At 50.7% G+C, this 24,208-nt stretch overlaps 1 protein-coding gene across 2 annotated transcripts; it reads right to left on the bottom strand.

Annotated features, from left to right (window-relative positions):
- Nucleotides 1-150: 150 nt before the first annotated feature.
- PLCD1 (phospholipase C delta 1) lies at nt 151-23,157 on the bottom strand. 2 transcript variants are annotated; one of them, XM_081284748.1, is made up of 15 exons: nt 22,777-23,132; nt 14,123-14,287; nt 10,928-11,156; nt 4,138-4,267; nt 3,816-4,047; nt 3,060-3,261; nt 2,826-2,970; nt 2,596-2,745; nt 2,346-2,504; nt 1,972-2,131; nt 1,661-1,777; nt 1,099-1,277; nt 869-1,001; nt 641-790; nt 151-525 (listed from the first exon to the last, which is right to left on the bottom strand). In XM_081284748.1, exons 1-15 carry the CDS (start codon nt 22,808-22,810, stop codon nt 440-442), a joined length of 2,271 nt encoding a protein of 756 aa, XP_081140874.1. In that variant the 5' UTR covers nt 22,811-23,132; the 3' UTR covers nt 151-439. The 2 variants fall into 2 exon arrangements, with proteins under 2 accessions (XP_081140874.1, XP_081140875.1); XM_081284749.1 differs by lacking the exon at nt 14,123-14,287 and having other exon boundaries at nt 22,777-23,157.
- Between the last annotated feature and the right edge of the window lie 1,051 nt (nt 23,158-24,208).

The raw sequence follows: 24,208 nt of genomic DNA, 5'->3' as shown, positions 1-24,208 counted from the left end.
GTGGTGTGCACCAGGTGTGGTATGTGTGCCTTCAGACCCGGATCCCTCGGTGTGCTTCTTGTTGCCCTCTCCAGACCACCCTCAGGAGCATGGAGAAGGGACATGCCCTTCACGGGGGATTTTATATCCCAGAAAGGGAGACCACAAGGCTTAGTCTTACTGTGATTTTTATAAAAACCCTTGACCTAACATTGGCCAGAGGGCGGAGAGGGCTGCAGTGTTGTTGCTAACGGAAATGAGGACAGTTCCAGGGCCCAGGGCAGCTCCTGGAACCCCAGAGAGGCAGCAGCACAGACAGTGTGTTAGCGTTGAAGGCCATTCAGGGACCTCTGGCTCCGCGGTGGAGGTTGGGAGCAGCCACACCAGCCCTGCCTCCAGGTGTGGACAGAGGGCCTGACGGACTGAGGACTCAGGGTGGACCCCACCTGACCCCAGAGGCCTAGTCCCGGATGGAGATCTTCACAAAGAGGGTGGCTGATGGATGCTGGTCTCCGTTCTTAGATAGGAGGTGGACGTGGCGGTACCCTGGCAGGCAGGAAGGAGAGTTCTGGTGACCCAGGGAGGGTGTTCCCTGGCACAGCCAGGTCCTACACAAGAGAGACCCCATCCAGGCTGTCCCCTGCCCTCGCCACACACTCACCCTGCTTGAGGCTGTTCCAGGGGATGGTGCTCTGGCCGATGAAGTCATTCTTGGAGGAGGCGTCATAATCCTCCACCACAAAGCGGACCAGCGCCAGCTCAGGCACAACCACCTCAAACTCAAACTCCGTGTCCCACCACGGGTTGAAACCTGGGGGACAGGCACCGTATCAACCGCATGCACACCAGCAGCACCAGGAGCTGGGCCCGGCTCAGGCCCAGGACTTACCGTTATTGGTGATTACAGCAGTCTGGCGGCTGGCCATGTCTCGGCCCACGCCATGGATCTCCACTGTCACCTTGGGGTCCACAATTGAATTCTTACTCTTGTTGACTTTTGGCAGCTGCTGTCCAGAGATGACCTGAGGACAGGTGGGGGACAATGAAGAGTTCAGGAATGGAAGTGATGGGGGTGGGGGAGGTCCATGGGCACCAGGTCATTCCTGGGTCTGTCCATACCCTGATGCTGAGCTGCTTCCGGGACCACCAGGGCCCTTGAGTCAGGGCACGTGAGTTGAAGGTGGTGTTGGGGTCTCTCAGGAATGCAGGCTTCAGCACATACCCACAGGCCCCATTGTCCTGGAAGCGACCCTGGTACACGTCCATCTCTGGCCCAGGTGTCTGGAAGTTCAGGGCCACTACAAGCAGGACAGAGCACTCACAGACCGGGCTGACCTTAGGGGCCTAGAGCCAGCCTCCTCGGCTACATTGAGGCCTAGGACCCAATACCACTCCAATGCCCACTGCCTTCTCCACTCTGACCCAGCATACTGACCCCATGTTAATGGGTTATATTATGCTTCTGGTGTCAGAACTCAAAGGGCTAGTACGCTAATGATGGGTTTTTTAGATGCTAGTGGGGAGATATTTCCAAAGAGTTTACCAGTTCCATGAGCCCCTGCGTCTTGCCCTGCTCAGCTCCCCAGACCTCTCACTGTGGGGCATTCAAGGCTCTGGGCTTTGAATGGCCTCAGGACTGAAACCCTCCCCCAGGTGTCCTCCAACCCCAGCCAGCCCATACCAATCTGGCAGCCCCCGTTCCACATCTCCACGGGGCTGTAGTTGGAGGAGTCTGTTCTCCACCCGGCTGGATAGATCCTGCTCAGGTGCCCCTCGTTGTGACGGACAAAGCTGTTTCCTGAGGGGAGGTGTGGCTCGGTCAGGAGTGGAGGCCTCCCAGGGAACCCACGGCCCTCCCACCAGTTCTCTCTGGTAACGGAGCAGGCAGCACCAACTCTGGGCCTGAGCATGAGCAGAGCAGCCAGGCCTGGCCCTGGCTGGCCCAGATGGTCAGACAGATGGCCTGCACCCTCTGCCTGCAGAGGGACTCACCTGACTCTTGGAGCATTCGGAGGGCACGGTTCTCTGAGAAGGACGCCATCTCATAGAAAGCCTGCCCGGAGGTGCCAGAACTGGAAAAGCCCCCAAAGTGGACACTCTTGCAGTAAATGACCATGTCGGAGAGCTCCTGCACCAGCCTGAGCTTGTCCTCCTGGGGGCCGTGGGGAGGCCCGGGTTAGAGTCAGAGGTTGGGGTGGGGTGGGCACTGAGAGCCAGAAACCCAGACACAGAGAGAGACAGAGGAAGACAGAGAGAGGGGGCAGAGGTTCTGAATGGCAGCCAGAGAACTGAGATAAGGCTAATGTCCCAGGGGGCTGGGGAAGGAGGTACCCCAGGGCCTCCCACCCCACAGCTCCCTCTCGAACCCTGGGCTTGTGCTGCACTCGGCTCCTCACTGCCTCGTCCTCCATCTCTGCAGCTTCATCTTCGTCCGACACAACCGTGGCCTCGGGGCTGCTTTCCCCTCCCAGGGGCAGCAATCCTCCAAGCTTCTTCCCCTTCAGCAGGATCTTCCCCTTCAATTGCTAGAGATGAAGGGGCAACTCATCAGGACCCCCCTGGCCTCCCAGTCAGTCCCTGCCCTCTCTTCTGGGCACCGCTATCCCCACCGCGTACCTCGGGGGAGGGCAGGCTAGTGGTGACCCCATCGAGTGGCCGGTCCAGCAGCATGGGCCCCAGGATGGCGCGCAGGTGTCTTGCCATCATGCGCTGCTGCTCCAAGCTGCAGTGGTTCTCCAGGGACAGGATGACCGGGTAAGGGGACACCTGGAGGCCCAAAGGCATGTTAGGACAGGTTGGCCACCCCTAGGCCCCTCCTCCTCATCCCCTGGGAGCTCAGCATCCACCTTGAAGGCGTAGTCCCGGATGGCCCTGAGCACGTCACACAAGAGGATCTTGGACGTGAACGTGTAGCCGTGGTAGATGATTGGCTCGAGGTTGGGCCCATCCCAGCAGTCGAGCTCCAAGCAGCGGCAGCCTTTGCACAGGGCCCTGAGGGTAGGGGTGGTGGCTAGGACCCTCTAGGTCCTGCTCCGGGTTCCCCTCCTGATTCCCACCCACAAGGCTTCCCTGGACCTCACCGGATGTAGGCTTCGGTACTGCTGGGCCCTGTGAGCTGGTCCTCCAGCAGGTAAGTGTTGTGTGAGGAGGACACCAGGTAGTGGCTGAGCGGCTGGCTCATATCCTGGTAGACCCTCCGGTGCGCCAGGCTGAAGGCGCTGCCGTCAGCTGACAGCAGGTACATGAGGAAGCCATCCTTGGTCATCTGCCGCTGCGCCTTGGCTGGGGAGGGAGGAGACCGTCAGAGGTGGCTGCCCCAGACCTCCTCCTGGCTTCCCACCAATCTGGAAAAGGGACCCTCTATTCCCTCTGCCTGCCCATCCTGAGCTGGTCCTCCACAGTTCTGAGAAGCAGGATAAGTCTGAGGCTCACAGCCAGAGACTTGTGACCACAGAGTGAGGCTCTGTCACCTTCTCTGACTCTGTCCTGAAACCCTGAGGCCCTTGAGGACAAGGTCTCATCCCCTCTGTGCCTCTATTTTCTCTGCCCAGTTACATCTCAAAGGTGGGACAGGAATTGCTTTGGCTTCTCCAGTCACCTCTCTATTTCTTGGGGGAGGAGGACCTCAAAGCCCCCTGAAGGAGGAATCAAGGGGAAAACTGAGGCAGTGACACTGGAGTCCTCTCCCCCATCTGCCTGATTTCATGGGACAGGCAAGCACTGACCAAGCGCCCTGAGGCTGGCCGAGAACCCCTGCCCTTTAGTCCCCTTCTCTGTCTGCAGTCTCCTTAGGTGTCTCCCAGTCCAGAGTGGCCCTGGGGCTGCCAGGCGCTCACCAGTCTCATTGGGCTCATAGCGCTCAATGAGGGAGAGAGCCAGCGCTGGCCCTGCTGCCTCCTCCCGCTGCTGGTGCTGCAGGAAGGTCACCAACTGATCCACCGAAAGCGTCTCCGCGGAGCCTGCAGCCTCAGCAAAGGCGCGGTCGATCTCCTCCCGCTGGGTCAGCATCTTGTAGAAAGCCTCGATCTCCTCATCCTCCAGGGAGTCTGTCTGGGAGTGGTCACATTCCTGCAAAGCCAGGACAGCAGGAAGCCAGGGCTCAGAGCTGGCCACAGATGGGGACCTAGGACCCCACTACCACCGTAGGCCCAGACGCACCCTGAAGATCTTCCGGGCATAGCTGTCGTCCACCTGGATGTTGAGCTCCTTCAGGAAGTTCTGCAGCTCCTTGAAGCTCATCTTGTTGTCCTTGTTCTTGTCAGCCTTCCGTAAGCAAGAGTGAATCCAGCTGGGCAAGCAGTAAGGAAAGAACCCAAGAGCCCTGGAGCCCAGCAAGGTTCAAACTAAGCTGCCCACGTCTCCCTACAGGTCTGGGTAGCTCCTGTGTTCCACACTGTAGGGCGAGAGCTGGTGGCCTCTCTGGAGGAAAATACTACTTCCCATCAAGGAGTCCTGTTCTGTTGGCTGGTTTTGAAACATTCACAATGTTTAAGAAATTTCTTAATGTAAAAAAAGGCTCACAGTAGGGGCTGAGGTTGTGGCTCAGTGGTAGAGGGATTGCCTAGCATGCACGAGGCACTGGGTTCGATCCTCAGCACCACATATATATAAAATAAAGATATTGTGTCCACCTAAAACTAAAAAATAAATATCAAAAAAGGCTCATAGTAGACAAGCTAGAAAATACCAAAAAAGTGAACAAAGCGTGCAATAGCTCCGTCCCCAACACTGCAAAGAGGTGCTTCTGGTGTCCAGTATGTAACTGTCAGCCAAACTGACGAGGACTTGTTTCCTCTGTAGGAAACAGCAAATTTTCAGCCAGAGGTCAGAAGATGGGGACATCCCATGCAGAGCCAAGCCCAGGTCAAGTTCTCATGATTGGGGCAATCCAGTCCCCACTGCTGGCCCCCTCCTGCTTGACCTTGAGGAACTAGAGAAGGGGGAAGCTGCCCAGTACGTTCCACAGAAATCAGAGTACTAAATAGAACAAAGAAGAGGAAACCTCGCTTCAGTAGGAAAAAATGAATGGTAGAAGAAGACGGTAGAACACCGTGGAAAAAAACCCAGCAGCACGTTTTTAGAAGGAATTACGAAGAAATAGGGGCTGGGGGTGTAGCTCAGTCATAGAGCGCTTGCTTAGCATTCACAAGGACCTGTGTTCAATCCCCAATACCAAAAAAAATTAAATAAATAAATAAAAACTAACGACCAAATAAGTAAAAACTAAACTCATCCATTTGGCAGACTGAAGGAAACTTGTACAACACAGGCTTAGAAAAAATAATTAAAAAGAAAATAATATGATGACACTAATGAGAAAATATAAACTAGGCTTTTGCAAACATAAAATATAAACTAGGCTTTTGCAAACATAATACCCAGTGCAGGTAAAGGTCCAGTGGAGTGGGTACTCATCCACGGCTTGGGCAAAGTAAATGGGTACAACCTTTAGGAGAGTCATCTAGGGACAGCTAAAGGTTTAAAATATTGCTGAGGTTTGGATGTGGTTTGTCCCTCCAAAGGTTCACATGGTGGGGTCTTGGTCTTCAGTGTGGCAATGATGGGAGGTGGTGGTTTGGACCTTTAAGAAGTGGGGCCAAGTAGGAGGTCTGTAGGTCAACTGAAGATGTGCCCTTGGAAGAGCTCCAGTCTCATTCTAGCTCCTGTCTGGTAATGTGATCTATTCCCATCCCACTATTGTGATGCCATCAGCCATGAAGACCTCAACAGAGCCAAGCTGATAGCAGCACCATGCCCTTGAGTCTCCAAAACGGTAGGCTAAATAGATCTCCCTTCTTTACAAACTTAGCCAGCCTCAAGTATTTCATTACAGTAATGAAAAAGAGACTAAAACAACTATTGTATCATTTCATTCCACTTCTAGGAATCCTAAATACTGGTAGGAAAATACTAAATACTGAAAAGTTTTTATGAATACATTTCTTTGAAGTGTTATTCATATTAGTGAAAGACTAAAATAAATTTTCAGCACTACAGGAATAGATTTATAGTTTAGAATGCATCTACTGGGTGGAATATTATAGTAATTAAAGCCATCTATGGGGACTTCACTAGGGAAATAATTATGATATAATGTTACACTGCAAATGCATCACAAATGTATGATCTCTACTATTTTTGGCAAAGTCATCATTAGGCAAATTCAAATGCAGAAAAAAAGATTAGGAGAGTGCAATTGGCAATTTCTGGAGGAGGTACATCTTGTAGTTTCTTTCAAACATCACTCTAACATCCATAATTTCTAAATTTTACATATATATAGGTCCAATTTTTATGCACATATATGTGTATATATATATTTTACATATATGTATATATTTTATATAACTTATATGTAAATATATATATATATACACACATATGTATATTAGTCATGGCAGAATGCCAAATGAAACCATCAAGTCCACAAATTCTCTGAGCTGAAGGCTACTCAGCAGGAGAGACGGCTTTACAATCTTGAGGTCTCATGCTGCAGGGCATGAGATGTCTAAGAAAGAGGCTATACAAGAGGGATGATTGTGGAAAAAGTACCCCAGAATTGGGCTTTTTAGAAAGCTTGAAATCAGGCAGATGCAGCCTTGTGAGAAAATGCTTAAAATTCTTCAAATGCTGAAAAGCACACAGAAAAGGAAGCTAACAGGTTTCATAAATGTGTCCTCCAAAGGAACTACATCTATAGTAGCAATGAGCAATCTAAAAGGGAAAGTAAGAAAACAATTCCATATACAACAGCATCAAAATGAATAAAATAATTTGAAATAAAAAGTTTTAAAGTGCAAAACTTATCCTGTGAAAAGCCACAAAAAAAATTGTCCTAGTACCAAAAAGAAAGAAAGAAAGAAAAAGAAATGAAACAAGATATAAGCAAATACAAAGACATCCTATGTTCCTGGATCAGAAGACTTGATATTGCTATGCTGGAAATACTCTCCAAGTTCATGTACAGTCCCTATCAGAATCTTGCTGGCTTCTTTGCAGAAACTGGCAAGTTCTTCCTAACATTCATTTGGAAATTCGAGAGACCTAGAATAACCATAGCAATTTTGGAAAAAAAGGAACAAATTTGGAGGACTCACACTTTCGATTTCAAAACTTCCTATAAAATTACCTAACCAAGACACTGTGGTGCTGGTGCAAGTGTAAATACACAGACAAATGGAAAAGACTCGAGAGTCCGGAATAAATACTCATGTTTACAGTCAATTGATTTCTTATAAGGATACCAAGACGATTCAATGGGACATGAATAATCTTTTCAACTAGCTCCTGTCGGGTGATGGTGCTGGAACAATTGCCTATCAACATGTAAAAAGAAAAAAGAAACTGGATCTCCTATCTCACACTATATACAAAAATTAATTCAAAATTGATCAAATTCTTAAATGTACGAGCTAAAATGATAAAACCCTAGAAGAAAATAGGAAAAAAAATGTTCATGACTTTGAACAAAGCCTTCTTCAATATGATACCAAAAAGCACAAATAACTAAAAAAAAGTAGATGAACTACACTTATCAAAACTAAAAACTTGGTGCTTCAAAGAATACCATCAGGAAAGAGGCACCCCTAGGATGGGAGAAATTATTTGCATAAGAGACTTGCATCTAGAATCTATAAAGAGCTCTTACGACTGGATTATGAAAAGACAAACAACTCAATCAAAAGATGAGCAAAGGACCTAAATAGATACTTCTCCAAAGAAGACAGACAAAAAGCACATGAAAAAATGTTCAGCATCATTAATCATTAAGGAAATGCAAATAAATCAAAACCACGATGAGATAATACTTCACACTCCTTAGGATCATACCACTATAAAAACAAAAAAAGCAGAAAAAACTAGTATTAGCAAGGATGTGGAGAAATTGGAACTTTTACACCCTGTTGATTAGAATGTAAAATGGTACCACTGCTGTGTAAAATATTATGATAGTTCTTTAAGAAAATGCAAATAAAATTTCCATGTGATCCAGCAATATTACCTCTAGATATATATCCCCCAAATAGAAAGAGGTTCTCAAAGAGATTTATTTGTACACCCATGCTCATAGCAGTATTATTTACAACAGCCAAAAGGCAAGACAAAATCCAAGTTCTATTAGTAGATAAATGAATAAACATAATGTGGCACATACATATGATGGAATATTATTTTAAAAGGGCATTCTAGGAGCTGGGATTGTAGCTCAGTGGTAGAGCACTTGCCTTGCATGCATGAGGCCCTGAGTTCCATCCTCAGCACCACATAAAAATAAATAAATACAAATAAAGATATTGTGTCCATCTTCAGCTGAAAAAAAAATTTAAAAGGACGTTCTAGCACATTCTATAATATGAATGAAACTTAAGATCATTATGTTAAGTGATATAAATCAGTCATAAAAAGACAAAAATTGTCTGATCCCAACTTATATATGAGGAACCTAGGGTAGACAGATTCATAGAAACAGAAAATAGAATGGTGATTGCCAGGGACAGGATAGGAATTGGGGTAGGGGAAGAATGAGGAGTTTGCATTTAAAGGATATAGAGTTTCAGTTTTGCAAAACAAAAAGAGCTCTGGAAGCTGCTTATGCAGCAATGTGAATATACTTAGCACTACTGAACTGTACACTTTAAAATGATTAAGAGGGTATGTGTATTACATTATGGGTATTTTATCATAGAGCCCTTGCCTAGCATGTGTGACACACTGGGTTTGATTCTCGGCACTGCGTATACATAAATGAATAAAATAAAGGTCCATCAACAACAAAAAAACTATACATTAAAAATAAATAAATAAAATAAATAGCCAGGTCTAGAGGCACATGCCTGTAATCCCAGTGACTCTGGTGGCTAAGGCAGGAGGATTCCAAGTTCAAGGCCAGTCTCAGTAACTTAGTCTCTCAGCAATTTAGTGAGACCCTGTCTCAAAATAAAAAAAATAAAAGAGGGCTGGGGATGTGGCTCAGTGGTTAAAGTGCCCCTGGGTTAAATCCCCAGTACCAAAATAAATAAATAAGTAGATCCATTTAAAAAGAGCTTATCAACAATAAAAAAATAAAAAGGATTTGAATAGATATTTCTCCAAAGAAGAAATACAATGGCCAACAAACATGTAAAGATGCTGGACATTATTTGCCATCGAGGAAGTGCAAAGAAAACCATAATAAGATACTACTTCACATCCATGAGAGTATCTCTAATAAAACATTCAACACGGATGGGTGTGGTGGTGCCCCACCTGTAATTTCAGCCGCTCAGGAGGCTGAGGCAGGAGGATCCTGAGCATGTGAATATACTAAAGTGAGGCCCTAAGCAACTCAGTGAGACGCTGTCTCTAAATAAAATACAAAAGGAGACTGGGGATGTGGCTCAGTGGTTAAGTGACCCTGGGTTCAATGCCCAGTACCAAAAAAAAAAAAAATTCAGCTATGAAAAGGAAGGACCACAAAGTTCAAATGACAAGTGTTGTCAAGGATGTGAATAACTGAAACCTTTACATACTGCTAGTGAGAATGTAAATTAGTGCAACCTCTTTGGCAAACAGTTCGGCAGTTCCTTAGAAGGTTAAATATAGAATTCACTTGAGAGAAATGAAAACATATGTCCACACAAAACTTATTCTACCGTGTGAAGAGCAAATTAGATAAAAGCCACAAAGTGGAAATAACTTAAATATCCATCAACTGATGAATGGATAAATAAAGCATGGCATATCCATACAATGGAATATTAGCTAGAATGAACTATGGATACGTGCTACAACATGGATGCACGTTGAAAACATAATTATGCTAGATAAAAGAAGCTAGTCTCAAAAGACTGTGTGATTCCACTTATATGCCATGTCCAGAACAGGCAAATAGAGACAGGAAGTAGATCAGTGGCTGTCTACCCCTGGAGCTGAGGGGAAATGGGAAGTGGCAGATAAAGAGTACAGGATTTCTTTTTTGAAGTGATAAAAATGTTCTAGAATTGATTGTGAGGATGGTTGCGGAACTGTGAGTATACTAAAAAGCACTGAATCAGGTTCAGAATGTTAAAGGTTAATTGCATGGATTGTGAATTATGCATCAATAAAGTTGTCATTAAAAAGGGGGGAGGCTGAACTGGTTCTACCTAGATCCTTATGTGACAGAAGCCTGAGCACTTTGGATCATACACTAGTATGTTGTTGTGCAACTAGATTTTGAAGTTACTTTAAGCCCACAGCTGGCTTGAACACCAGGTCCAGGGGAACCTGACCACTGCCTACAACAGGGCACAGGTAGGTACCACAGTCTCTCAATTCCCAGAGGTGATAAGTATGGTAACTCTAGAAAACATGATTAGAACTCCCCACTCGAAGTCTTCCACTGATTTAAGCTGCTTCCCTGAGCCTTCCCGATCTCCCATTTCCACGCTTTACAGAGGGGCTCTAGGGAGTGTCAGGGGCTCCAATTCTGTCTGGCCTTGGGTCAGATAGACCAAAGGAGGCTCCATGCACCTTCCCTTATTCCCTTCTGCCATAGACCAAATTGACATTTAGACAACAAACGTCATATGTTGAACCCTGACCTCCAGTGTGATGGTATTTGGAGATGGGAAGTAATTAGGTTTAGATAAGGTCATAGGGTGAAGCCCTCAAGATGGCATTAGTACCCTTACAGGAGAGACTCCAGAGAGTCTTAGTCTCCTTCCTGCCACGTGAGAACGCACTGCTAAGGCAGACATCTGCAAACACAGGAGAGGGCCCTCCCCAGGCCTCGACCATACTGGCCCCTTGACCTCCAACTTACAGCTTTCAGATAGAAAAGAAACTTCTGTTGTTTAAGCCACTCAAACTATGCTATTTTGTTACAGCAGCCACGAATGACTAAGCCATCTTCCATGCCCAGGCTGCCCAGGGACAACTACAGCCTGTCCACAGGCCAGGCCTGGACTCACAGCCACCAAGAGGATACTGCTGCAGCTTCTGTCGCTGATCCATGGAGCCCGAGTGGTGGATGATCTTGCGTAGACCCTGTACCCAGTGTTGGGCGTCGGCTGGTGTTGGGGCGATGAGGTCTAGTGTGTTGCGCTGGTCCTTGAAGACAATGGAGAAGCAGCGATCCTCGGGCACATCTCTGGCAAACTTCTCCAGTCCCTCTGTGCGGTGCCCCATCCGTACCTCCTGAATGTCCTCGATGGAGACTACAAGAGGGGTACAGTGGTAGCGGAGGCAGAGCATGCCGTGAGGTCAGTCCCTGCCTCTGACGTGACCAAGATTGCAGTGGGCGGGGGAGGGGGGACTGCTTTGAGACACCACCAGGACCAGGGTTGAGGCCTTGAGTCCAGAGAGAAGGAAGGGAGGAGGACAGGAGGGCAGAGGAGGGACAAAAAAGTGGAAGAAAGACAAACTGAGGTAGAGACTGCCTGAGACAGTCACAGTGGGCAAAGTGGAAATGCACAGAGAGACGGAGACAGAGATCTCAGAGGGGGAAGGGCAAGTGGGACCCCAGAACCCCCAACTTGGCAATGCAAGGAGTAGGCCCTGGGGAGAGGACTGGGGTAGGATAGGGGTCTTTGGGATGGGGAAAGGGAGGCCACCCTGGCGCTTGACACCTGTGAGAGGGAGGGGTCACGTACCTTCCTGATTCTACTGGACTTTGGGCCTGTCCTTTCCCTCACTACTATGAGGGCTTCCAGGCCCCTCTCCTGACCATTTAGGAGACTGGGGCTGTCAGTCAGCCCTGGCCTGGGGTGTGGAGACAGAGGGCCAAAGACAGGGACAGAAGTGTATCAAAGCCTTGTCCTGTGTCTGTTCGTGTTCTGAGGGCTGCAGGAAGGCCCTGCCCTCCAGAGTCCCAAGAGGCAAGATGAAGTGTGTCCTCAAGGGTCTGAGAGATTACAAAATTCAGCCCTCAGGAGCAGAAGGAGCTCTGTCAGAGCCTAGCCTTCCAAACTTCAGTGGGAGACAAGACCCTGGGTACCTGCCATGCCACTCGCCCCACAGAAAACCAGTCCCACTAGACAGGCACATGCTGAGCCTCTCAGCAGCAGCATCCAGGCAGGATCCTGCCACACACCCATCCTGAGCCACACTCATCCATCTACGCTGGGTCCTAGGCTGCCTCTGACAGAAAACCTGCCTGTCCTTCCCCGAGCCCAACACCACCCTGAGTGTCAGGGGCCTCCTAGCCACCTGCTGACCACATTGTGTGGCATGTACCTAACCCTGGCCACAGGCTCTGAGGAATGGGGACATGTGAGCCCCAGCCATCTGGGGTGCAGAGCATACCCCTGCTTAATCCTTAGGTTACCCATGAGGCCCCACAGCAGGTATAGCTGCAGCTGTCCCCAGCTGGGATCGCAAACAGGAAGCCTAGAGCATGGAAACCCCCCAAGCCCAGAGATAAAGTCCAGCTGTCCCCACTGCTGATAACACCCTCTCTGCCGAGAACCAGTGACCACAGGGAGATAGCAGAAACCAGAGCCAAAGAGAAATGGGAGATGCGTCAGCCCTCCATTGCCTGGCCTCAGTTTCCCCAGGGGTCAAGTACAGGTAAGAACAGCAATCCCACTGTTCACCCAGAGAAGGGAGCACCAACGGGCATGCTCAGCAGGAGGCCTGTCTGGTGTGTCTGACCTGGACGAAAGCCTCTTTGGGCCATGCTCCTTACCCAAGAGCACCTGTCCTCCTGACCCTGTGACTCCAGCGGCACCTCCTCTCAGGGCACAGCCCCTCAGACTCACCTGTGCACCTTTGCTCACACGGGGTCACCTGCCTGAATGCTGTTCCTGCCCTTTTTGCTCATGGCTGTCCCAGTATGAGATTCTGGTCTCACCAGCCCAGATGCGGGTTCCTGCTGGAAGGGCCTGTGTCTCTTACTCCTCTACCTGACCTCTGTCCCACAGGCTCCCCACCAAGCACTAGGCAACACTGGGAGTCATGTAAGTGTATTGGCAGGTGGGGGTGGCAGGGTTCAAGGAATTCCCAGGGCTCTCAGTGTAAGATCCCTGTTCCCACCACACCCCACTCCCCACTAGCCTCTAACAGGAAACCCTGTATCAGGGCAGGAGCCCAGTGAAGGAGCCTGTCTGGCGCCATAGAGGCAAGGTCAGGGTGTCACTCCCGTACTGGAAAGCAGCAGGCTGGGTTGGGGCAGACACAGGCTCAGGGAGGTTTTTGAGAACACACAAGAGCTCGATCCCCCTCAGACCCTGCCCTGCCCTACTCAGAGACCTGCATGACTCACACCCTAAAGGCACCCTACTAGAAGCTTCTCTGTAAATGGAACCTTTCCTTCCTTCTAGTCACCAAGTCTAGTCTTGCTCTCTCCAGACTTGCCAGTGACCCCATCCATATACCCCCAGACTGGAATGATCTATCTGCACTATCCAATTGAGTAGCCACTAGATCTACCTGTGGATATTTAAATATAAATTAGGTAAAATGAAACACGACTTAAAACTCAGTTCCTTAGTCACACTAGCTATGCTTCATGGGCTCAACGGCCACCCGTGGCTGGTGGCTGCCATAATGGACAGAAGAGATAACGTTTCCTTCATGGCAGATCGTTCTATTGGGGGGCGGAATTCATCTAACATTTTCTCCACTAAGTACAAATGTAGACAAGAACATCTCATTTTACAGAATCTGCTGCCCAAGCCTTGGGTTCCTAGGCCTTTTCAGAAGTTTCCAGAAAGCCTTCACACCCACATCCTCCTTGAGGGAGTGCCCCAGTAGTGGCCATTCTCTGTGTATCCTAGCCCTGCTCCACCCCAACTTCTTATGGCTCCAGGTTCAGAGGATCTGCCTCCTGTGGCCCCACCTCACACCCTGGGCTCTGATACCCGGAAGGGCCTTATCTGTCTCCGGACTTTGGGCTTGTCTTTTGAACTACCACACCTGGAATGCTAACTCACCCAACTTTCCCTCCTTCCCACACTTGGAGGATACCTGTGCAGCTCCCTCCCTGCTGCTGAGCCTGGCTCTGCCCTTCTCTGGTCTTGGTTATGCGTCCCCACCCCGAGGAACTCTAACATGTGGTCCTGATTACCCAGTTGCCCTCTCCAACCCAGACAAGACCTCAGATTCTCTACAAGTGATTTAACTGGCTCCTCCCACTGAACCCCATCCATACTCTGCGCCCTCCCCTGTGGCCCAGGATACTCACACAGCTGGGACTCTGGGGACCTCATGACCTTGCGAGACTCCTGCCAGATGGTCTTACAGTCCTCCTGCAACTTGTAGAAGCGCTCTCTTCGCCATGAGCTGGACTTCACCTTCAGGAGCTGGCTGCCCTTCAGCAGGGCCTGTAGGTCCTTGTCATCCTGTAGGCCTGAGGGGTCAACACCAGTAAGGTATCACCTCCTCCACCAGGGTCCCTGCTGCCGTTGGCTCCACACTGGCCGTGCCCACCTCTGGACCCTCTCAGCCCACGTTTCTCCAGCCTCCTCCTCAATTCTCTTTACCCACCTTATCCCCCACTCCAGCCTACCCCCAGTGCCTGTCTCCTCCGGGCGGGAGTCACCTCCAACAGCAGCTGAGGCAGTCATGCGAACCACAGGACTCCTGCCCACCCAAGACCATACCCATACACTGTGACCTGCCCTTTACAGCTGACTGGGTAAAGGGTGGGCAGCTAATTCAAGAATCACTAGTTCCTGGAGGAACAGAACCTTAGGAAATGATGGGCCCTTCCTGGTCACCTGTAGGGATTAGAGTGGACCGAAAGAATCTGGGATCAAAAGATCAGGCCATACAGTGGGGAGAGAGGGCAGACACAGATGGAAATGGACCCCAGGGCACCATGGAGCCAAACAATTTCTCAACTCCAGTGGCCCCAGGATAATTAGTGCCTGGGTTTGGGCACCCTACCTGACCCCTGTGTGACCTGAACAAGTGACTTCATGTGGCTGGGCCTCTGCTTTCCCATCTATAAAATGGGATAATAATACCACCCATCTCATACAGGAGCTCTAACTTGAAGTGAGAGGAAGCCCAGGTCTGTGGAGACAACCACAATGTAGTTCTTGGTGTGGACACTGTGGTCAATGTAGGACCTATACTTGCCACCCTCTTCCCTGCTACCCTGACCCCTGACTAGAGTCTGCTTGAGCAGGTCTCTGACCTTTTCCCCATAAGAGAATGATAAGCCCACTATGGCCTGTGTTTGGTCTGTTGGGATGCCCTTGTCCTTTCTGCTCCACCCCCCATTGCTGAGGGCCCTGGGTCTGGGGCCCCTGGAGGTACAGAAACAAAGCACAGAGCAGTCCCTTCAGAAGGACTCGTGCAGAGCCCACAGGGAGGACCCAGAACCCTGGTGGCCTGGCCCACCTTCTGCTCAACTCTTCCACTGCTCTCAGAGATGCAGGCGGGCCTGAAGCACAGGTTCTCAAAGATGCAATGCCCTCTGTCCTACAGGTCCTGATAGGAGGCACTATGGGGACACCAAGCCTGGTTTCTCAGAAGCCCTCAGTCCCAAGCAGATCCTGTGCCAACTGTGATGAAATAGATCTGCAACCCACACCTTAATAACCCATCAGTTTAATATATAGTTACATCTATACGTGTATGAGTGTGTGTGTGTGTGTGTGTGTATGTGTGTGTGTGCACGTGGAGTTCAGCAGCCATCTCTGTTCAAAGTTGATTGGCTACCTCACTTCTTCCTAAACTATGTGGCCTATCATCCATCTTTGTACTGCTACTCCAACAGAGTGGTGGCATCGGGGACCCCAAAGGTCCAGTCTAATGAGGGACTTGTGCTTAGGCCTATGTTGGGTAGCCCTCATCAAGCCATAGACTTTTATTCTCTGAGCCCAGATTCACAATTTCTGATATCCTCTCCCACTTTATCCATGTCCCATGCCCCTAGGTAGCCTGTCCCACACATCTGCAGGGCCTGCAGAACCTTCTGAACAACTTCCCCAGGTCTCAGCCACCCACACATTCTCTATCCCTCCCAAGCTCCTGCCTGCAGTAGGGACCAAGCCCTGTGCTAACATTCACTCCCACTTCCCTATGGCATTAGGCAACTCCTCCTCTCTCTGTCCCTCTGTTCCCCCATGAGCCCGAGGTGAGAGCAATGCTGGACAGGGGAGGCATCCCTGGGCTTCTTCAGAAACAAAAGTCTAACGTGACTTCCCAGACCTGTCCAGTCTGTCCAGTCACTTCCAGAAAACACTGTGCCTTAGCATGAGAAGTTCCTCTCCAACCCAAGGGGAGGCTAGTGGAGGAGAAAGGGGCTTCTACAGAATGTTCCAAACCATGGGCTGTGTATGACATGCCAAACACAAGAGGGAGAGTAAGGGAGTTCCCAGGGTGTTGGAGGAGACAGCCACCTCTGCCCTCTGCTGGGAGATTTCACTCTTCCATCTAAGGCTGTTCTATCTACAGCTGAAAGGATCACCTCCTTGCCATCTGCCAGTACCCCACTCCCTAAGCTGGGTACACATCAGGGCAAGCCACCGCTCATAGATCAGATGGGTATGGGGGGTTGTCAGGAAGTAGAAGGTGAGCCCCACCCTCCTGTTTTGGAAAACACCATGAAGAGATGACATGCTCATCCTGTTCTGGAGCCAGGCTATGGCCCTGTCCACAGTCAGGCAGAGATAAGTCCCCAGTTGCAGACACAGCTGCCAGGAGGGAGACCTCAGTCGCAAGGTGGGCCTTGATAATTCCAGAAAGATCACAGTCAGTGCCTTCTGGGCCCTTGGGAAACCTAGGCAGGTATCTCCATCTTTTAGCCTCAGTGGGTACCCTCCGGGCTTATGCCCCACCTCCCTTGCTCCTTTAGCACACAGGAAGCATGTGGTACCCCTCACCAAGCCCAACTCACTCAGCTGTAGCACCTTCTCTGCCTGTAGGAGGGCCAGGAGGAGCACTGAGCTTAGGGGCCTTGGGTTCACCCTGTGGCTTCACTAACCTGCCCAGGCCAGTTGTCTCAAGGAGGTGGCATATAGAAGGCACAGATGGTGCTGCAGGTGCCACTGGGAACCCAGGGGGTGCTATGAGTCCTGCCCATGTACCTAGGATGATACATATTGAAGACACACTGGGCCTGGAATCCATAGCAGTACACTGAGACACAGCCACACAGATACACTATCACACCACCAGATACAACATCAAAGACACAATGAGTCATACACATGATACACTGTCCCCCACCCCCCAGCAAACTATACATTGTCACATGGAGTTTCATGTTACATACAGCCACATAATATACAGAATTAGAACATCATTATCATAGCAGTAATAATAGCAGCCACCATAATAACAGTTAATATTTGAATAAGATACTGTTCTTGGCACGAGTATATAATCCCCCCAACAATCCTAAGAGGAAGGCAGTATCATTAGCCTCATTTTATAGATGAGGAAACTGAGCTTGAAGGAAGTTGCATGGTGAAGTCAGGACTCAGGAGCAGGCCACAGGGTCAGTGCTATGAAACATTATTTTATGCAGCCACCACTCAGAGTCACACAGCCACAGAGTATCAACATAAGAAAATCCAAAAAGAGAAAAGAAAAGATATACACATACACACACACCATAACACAGAATAACAGAATCACTCAGTCACCTTGGGTCACCCACTGTCACATCTATCATACACAGTCACACTCTGTTGCGCAGTATCACAGAAGATCATACACCATCACAGTTGGTTACACGCAGACACCCCTGGCACCACAGTGTCATACACTTGGTTACACAGCATTACACACCATCATCACTACACAGTGTCCCCAGAGTACCACATGTGTGATCATCACTCAGTCACCACTGAGTTACCCACTGTCGCTTGTCACATACGGACATACCTGGCCTACACACAGTCTTGACTATCTCTTTGGATTACAGAGTCAAATCAATTACACACTGGGTCATATCTCCAGTGATGTCTCAGAAATTTATACACAGGAGGGGGTGGGGGTGACCAGGGTTGGAAAACTTTGGAGGAGCTGAGTTAGATCAGAAGGGTAACTAATCCCCACAGTACTCATCCCCACGTGCCACCACGGCAAACACCCCCACAGAAGAATTAAGCAAAGGCTCCAAGTGCAATCAAAGGCTGGAAGCTCAGGGACAAGTAGTCTGTGTCCTGTTCCAGCTGCTTTCCCATTCCCCACAGCCCTCAATGTTCTTGGTGTCCCTTACCCAGCCTTTGCCCATTGAGTGCCGCCACCTTGAGGCTCTGCTCCTGCAGGTAAAGCTCCCTGGAGCGTCTCCGGCTCCATCTCTGGCTTGGGACCCCCAGGCACTGCATGTCGCTTTACAGAGTACCTCTGCCACCGTGAAATCTGATTCAGAAGCCTTGCAGGCTCCAACAGGAGGAATCACTGAGAGTCCAACCTTCAGGGGCGGAACTAAAACCAAAGAGGTGGGGCTGGGCTCGGAGGGGCGTGGCCGTAAGGAGCTGAGCCAAGCCCAGGTGGGCGGGGCCAATCCCGGAGGGGCGTGGTCTATGCCCCTGGTAGGTGGAGCGAGAGCCGAATGTAGGCGGAGGAGGTGGGACCCGAACCCAGGAGGACTGGCGGAGGGGTCGAGCCGAGGAGGCACAGTGGGACCAACTCAGCCCAGGAAGCCGATCTTTTATTTATTCACTTATTTTTGTACTGGGGACTGAACTCAGGGGCACTTGACCACTGAGCCACAGCCCCAGCCCTATTTTGTATTTTATTTAGAGACAGGATCTCACTGAGTTGTTTAGCGCCTTGCTTTTGCTGTGACTGGCTTTGAACTCGCGATCCTCAGCCTTCCTAGGCGCTGGGGTTGCAGGCGTGCACCACCGCGCCAGGCTAGGAAGCCCATCTTTGGCAAAGCCCCTTCGGGGCGATCTGGGACGCGGGAAGAGGCAAGCCCAGAAGGCGGGGTTCCAGCAAGGAAGCCACCGCCCAGGAGGCGACGTGGAGGCAGAACCCCATCCAGGAAGCAGGCCAGGGGCGGAGCGAGACGGGGAGGATCCTCACTGGAGAGGCGGTGTCTAGCCAGGGAGGGGCGGAACCTCGGCTTTTGGCGGCTGGGAGGAGTGTGGGGCTGAGCCGGGAAGTCCCAACTCCAGCCCTGACACTGGCAGAGGACACCAGGTCTGGGAGGGGGAAACAAAGCGGTTCAGGGGAATCGTGTGGGCTACAGAGAATCGAATGGGGCGGGGCCAGGCAACCGAGCTCACCAAATATTGTATCTCAGTTACTCAATGAGTTCATTGTGACTTATTTTGCTGTTGTCTCACTTGTGATCCTTAGGCAGATCCGTTCCCCCAGTTTCCCCATCCGAGTGGGGTAATCCCCAAGGTATAGCCAGATGCAAATGGCATTCTGGAAAAAAAAAAAAATTGCTGACTTTAAAAGAGCCCATTAACGCAGGCTTGCCTTGAATGCAGGCCTGTCTTGATGAATAGATGAGAACGGCTGCAACTTTGTACAAAACTGTGCTGCCAATGTGCTTGGGAACAGTGGGTCCTTTCAACCCGCATCACAACTTCCCTTTCATTCACCCAGCAATTATTTATTGAACCCCTACTGTGTGCCAAGGTCAGGACGCCACCCAGAGGCTTGAGTCACTCCTCTTTTTACTTTTCAGAGGCTGAAGAGTTCCCGATTCGCCTCACTGCAACAACAGTGAGTCACTGGCAAAGCACAGCAATAATAACAGACTGAAGTGCAGAATGACTTGCCTAAGTCACAGCACAGAGAATAAATAATGAGCAAGTTTCATTAGTGCAAATGAACTGAAATATGGACACAGAAAAACCTATTCTTCCTTTGGAGTGGGAGGAGAAGAGTATAACAGTAGCTGGTGTCATAGAGTAACCATGCAGAGGTTTTTTTACTAGAAGAAGGACCTCCCAAGGACCTGTGGATAGAATCACACCTCCATATAATTTGTTTCCTTTGAATCTTATGTGCTTTATTTTTATGTACTTTAAAACATGATCCTGAGAGGGTGTACTGGTTTTACTTGACTGCTAAAATGGCCTATGGCACCAAAAGGTTAAGAGCAGTGTAAGTAACTGGGTGTCTGTAATGTGAGTATAGAACCCCAGGGATAGATAGCTTTGAAACATAACTGAGGAGTGGCTAAGGTGAGCTGGTCACCTCAACTTGCTCTGGGGTACCAAAAGGTTGCTTTTTAGGCAACCTAGAACTCCCAATGCATGATTTTATTCTTATGACATCCCCTGTGAAATATGCATTGTTATCCACACCATGGATGAGAAAATGAGCCCAGAGAGACAAATAAAAGCAAAGCTAGAATTTGAGCTCAGATCTCCTGGGACCAAGATGAAGCCCCTCTACCTTCCACTTGTACAAATGCCTGTCCTTGCAGTGAGACAGGAGGGCTCAGGTATAGGAAAAGTTAGTGGAGGTGAATGTGTTCAGTAAAGGGGGACCTTAGGGGTCATGCCTTTTCAGTACATCTGGGAACATGCTGGAGAAGCTAGTCCAGGTCTAGCCAAAATAAAGACAGCAGAGAAATCAGGGTGGGTAGAAGAAGATGGGAACTGTAACATCAGTTGGAGGGCTTCTGGGGCAGCAGAAAGAGCCCCTTGGTTCTTGCATTCAGTTCTGGACATACTTTCCTTAGCTAGGGATGACCTTATGGTGCCTCATCATCTCCCAAAGAAGTGTAGACAACAACTGACTGGACATGGCAATTTGAGGGTGCAACTCACTGGAACTGGCAACTTGGGGAAGGTCATCCTGCAGAAACACACCATAGCACTGAGTACCAGGTGCTGTTCTAACTGCCTTATAGATAATGCCTCATTCGATCTTTACAACAACCCTACGAGGCAGGTGGTATATTATCCCCCACTTTACAGATGGGGTAATTAAAGGATTTTCTGAAGAAGCCAAGCCAAACTCAGGTATTTTCCTTCCAGAATTGATGCCTTTGTGTAAACTGCTTCTGGAAAAAAAGGGACATTTCATATCTAGGTGAGCCAGGCAAATGGAGGGAACTCAGAGGGCATTCCTGCTGAAGACCCCTAACTTTCCACACTAGAAATTTGGTCCAGCAGCACATCTAATGCTGTGATACACACTGTAAAGGGGATGCAAACTCTCCAATCAAAGTGTCAACAACCTGGAACAGGATGGGGTACAGTGACCACCCTTCTCACCATCAATTTTCCTTGCAATGTGGACAAAAGGCAGTTAATGGAGGTTACTTGGGATGCTGAACTAGAAGTGGTGGGGCTTTAAGGGAAGACAGTTTGGAGTCATGGTGTTATGCCATCCCTAGAAGAAGGGCTGGACTGAGTCATGCATTCAGAAGACTGGTCCCAAACAGGATGAGCCAGGGTGGCCAAACCCATGCCACCAGTCTGGGAGCCCCTGACTGACCCTCTACGTGTCTTTGTTGCTGGAAAAGATACCAGGACTGCCCCCCAGGAGAAATGCTGGGCAAACAAGACATCAGGGATGGAGGCCATTCCAACAGGAGCCAGGCTGCTGCTGTGTCAGAGACAACCAGAGGTCTTTAAGAAGGTCTTAGTGTGAGGTGGGTAGAGAATAGGGGGCAGTCCACAGGGTATACCGCACTAGCTAATGGGTGGTAAGAGAGAACACAGAACTGTCCAGCGCAGGCGGCCCTGGGTCCCTTCCCACCAGTCTGCCAGGAGCACTCAGGACACCTCTAGCCTGGGGGAGGAGAGAGGGAACAGAGGAAGGGGGGGGGATTCCATGACCCAGCTAGACAAGATGGCTTTGAGAAACTCTGGCTATTGGTCTCTATGGACTCTGGGGACCAGGTCTGGGCCAATAGAGAAATGCAAAACAGATTGGGGGCTGACTGCTGGCTGAACTCTCGGGGGGACTGGAGTGGAGGGACGGAAGACTGTTTACCATCTTTGAATGGTTTAGATGGATGGGTCGTGGAACCTAAAGACTCCAACTCCAAGAACACTGAAAAAGAGAGGAATATATAATTGAGCAGTGATTGGTGTGAGAGGAGCAGGGTTTGCTGAGCTGGTATATGCTCTGGGAGAACAGGAGTACAAAGCCCCCCCCCCCAAATGTGGGTTAGTTCCCCACCTGAAGCAAAAAGAAGTTAAGTTGCTCTTCTCCCCTCCCAGAGAGCTCCAGAACTTGAAGTCAGGAGTCCAAATTCCCCTCTTTGCAGGAAGGACAGTGATAGGGAGAGTAGTTGGCCCAGATGACAGAAAACAAAGCTCGCTGGACAAAGGATGGAGCCGCCGGCGGCTGGAGCTGAGACCTGGCTCTCCCTCACCGGGAGGGTGCGCCGATGCGGAGATCAGACTGCTCCTCCAAGCCCGAGGATCGCTGACTACGATTTCTGCGCTGGGCAGTTAAGGCTGCAGGGCTAGATCTCAGCCAAATTTGGACACCTCCTCGCCCCACCCCCTGACACCCTCACCGTGCCACACCCGCGCGGCCTGACGCGGTCCAGGCACGCCTGGACTTTGAGGAACCTCTAAGGATGGGTTGCACCGGGCGGAGAAGAATCGATTGGTTCGTGGATGCTGTTTCCTTTCCCCCTCGGTCCCTTCATGCGATCTGAACCGTGGAATACAGACCGGGACAAGGGGGAGTCCCCGAGGGAGAAGAAGTCTTCTGACACGCACCGTTCCCGACCTCCCGGGCCAGCTCTGGGGACAAGCCTGGAACACCCAGGGTTCCTATTTGGGAACCGCGGGCTGAGATTTCCTCCAGCCCAGCAAAGCGGGCAAGGAGCCGTCCGGGGGCCTTGCAGAGGCGGCTGAAGGAGCTGGGATCCCCTACCCAGTGCGGGGAACGGCTTTCCCCGCGTGGGCCCCTGCAGGATCTCCCCGCTCGCGCGGGCCGGACACTCACCATGCAGGGTCAGGAAGTCCCGGCCCGAGTCCATGCCCCTCGGGCAGCGCGGCGGGAGGGGGCACCGCGGGACTCACGTGAGCAGCGACGGCGCAGGCGGCCCCGGGTCCGAGTGCAGTGCTGTGTAGGGACCAGAATGGACTGAGGTGGGTGGAGGATGGGGGTGGGCCCGGGACACCGCCCCGCCCCCAGGCCAGCGCCCCCGCCCTCCGGATCCGCCAACCCGCGTCCCTCCCCGCCCCCTCCTGGGGATCGGAAAGGAGGCAGAGCCAGGGGCCGGGAAGACGGGCCAACCCCGGCCCCGGCCAGTGGGTGTGCCTCGTCCCGAAATAGTCAGATCCCTCCCGCTTCCTCCGCTGCTGCCACCCACAGGCCGCGGGCCCTGTCATTAGCGCGGACAGCCAGCCCCACGCCCTGCCAGTGGGAGCCTCGCCCGGATCGGGATGAGGCTGGAAAGAATCCGGCCTCATCCCGGGGAAGGGATCACTTAAAAGTCAGACACCCAGCCGAGTTGCTGCGAAAGAGAGGCACGGCGTCTAGGCTCCCCCAGTATCTGCTTTCCCTTTTGCGATATGAATGCACGGGGCCACTGACTTGGAGGTTTTTGGGGGAGCAATACCTAGACCCTGTCCACGGGAAGGCCCTTCCCACTTGCTGGGAGGTTTCTGACCTCAGGAGTGTGCTTCATAAGGGGTGGGAGAAAGTGGCCAACAGGTGCAGGGAGTGTGCCATTGGGTCCCCCACATCCCAAAAGTCCCAGTAATCTGTGCAGCGGAGTGGGGAGGACCTCCAAGGTCCCTTCTTTCGATGGCCTCCTTAGGGGCTTATCTGAGCAAGAGACCCCTACATAAACATCAACTCTTCAATGCCCAAGACCCAGAAACTCCTTACAGGGTGCTCAGATATTCCTGGGGAAGGTCCAGGGATCCTGCTGCCCACCACTGCCCACTTGGAAGTCCCTGGGGGAGAGCTGGGCTCAGGTTGGGAAGAAACTGGAGACAGCTTTCTCAAATGAGGAGGAGGTGTGCTAGGACCCCAGTGAAGCTATCTGGGCTGATAAAGTCAAGGTGAGAGTCTGGCAGAAGCTAGTGATCTCTCCCAGAGGAGACCTGGCTCACCTCAACCCCATTTCTTCTGGGCACAATCAGGCCTAAGTAAGGGGTGTGGAAGAGCTGAAAGACAGCCTTCAGATTCTGAGAGCTGAGAGGGTCAGGACTTTAGAGAGCCCCTGAGCTGGGCATGCCCCCTCTCCCCACCACACAAACACAGAGTGGGGCTGGCTCCTGATCTGACATTCAACTCCAGTCCTGCTGCCCTGGGCAGGTTTTCAGAACCCTCCTTAATTTCCCTTCTACAAACTCAGGGACATAGTTGATGTTTTTTGAGGGATGAGCAAGTGTCACACTGGCAGGCCTCACTTTGGACCTCCAGC

This window comes from Spermophilus citellus, assembly GCF_964194105.1.
Source record: "Spermophilus citellus genome assembly, chromosome: 3".
In the NCBI taxonomy this organism is placed as follows: Eukaryota; Metazoa; Chordata; class Mammalia; order Rodentia; family Sciuridae; genus Spermophilus; species Spermophilus citellus.
This window is presented reverse-complemented; position numbering and strand designations above follow the sequence as displayed.

Excerpts from the sequence above, each read along its gene's own strand:
- PLCD1 (XM_081284748.1), bottom strand. The coding sequence starts at position 22,810 with ATGGACTCGGGCCGGGACTTCCTGACCCTGCATG. Across the intron at positions 2,505-2,595 it reads CTAGCCTGCCCTCCCCCGAG|CAATTGAAGGGGAAGATCCT; the intron begins GTACGCGGTGGG and ends CTTCATCTCTAG. Across the intron at positions 2,132-2,345 it reads GAGTGCAGCACAAGCCCAGG|GAGGACAAGCTCAGGCTGGT; the intron begins GTTCGAGAGGGA and ends CACGGCCCCCAG.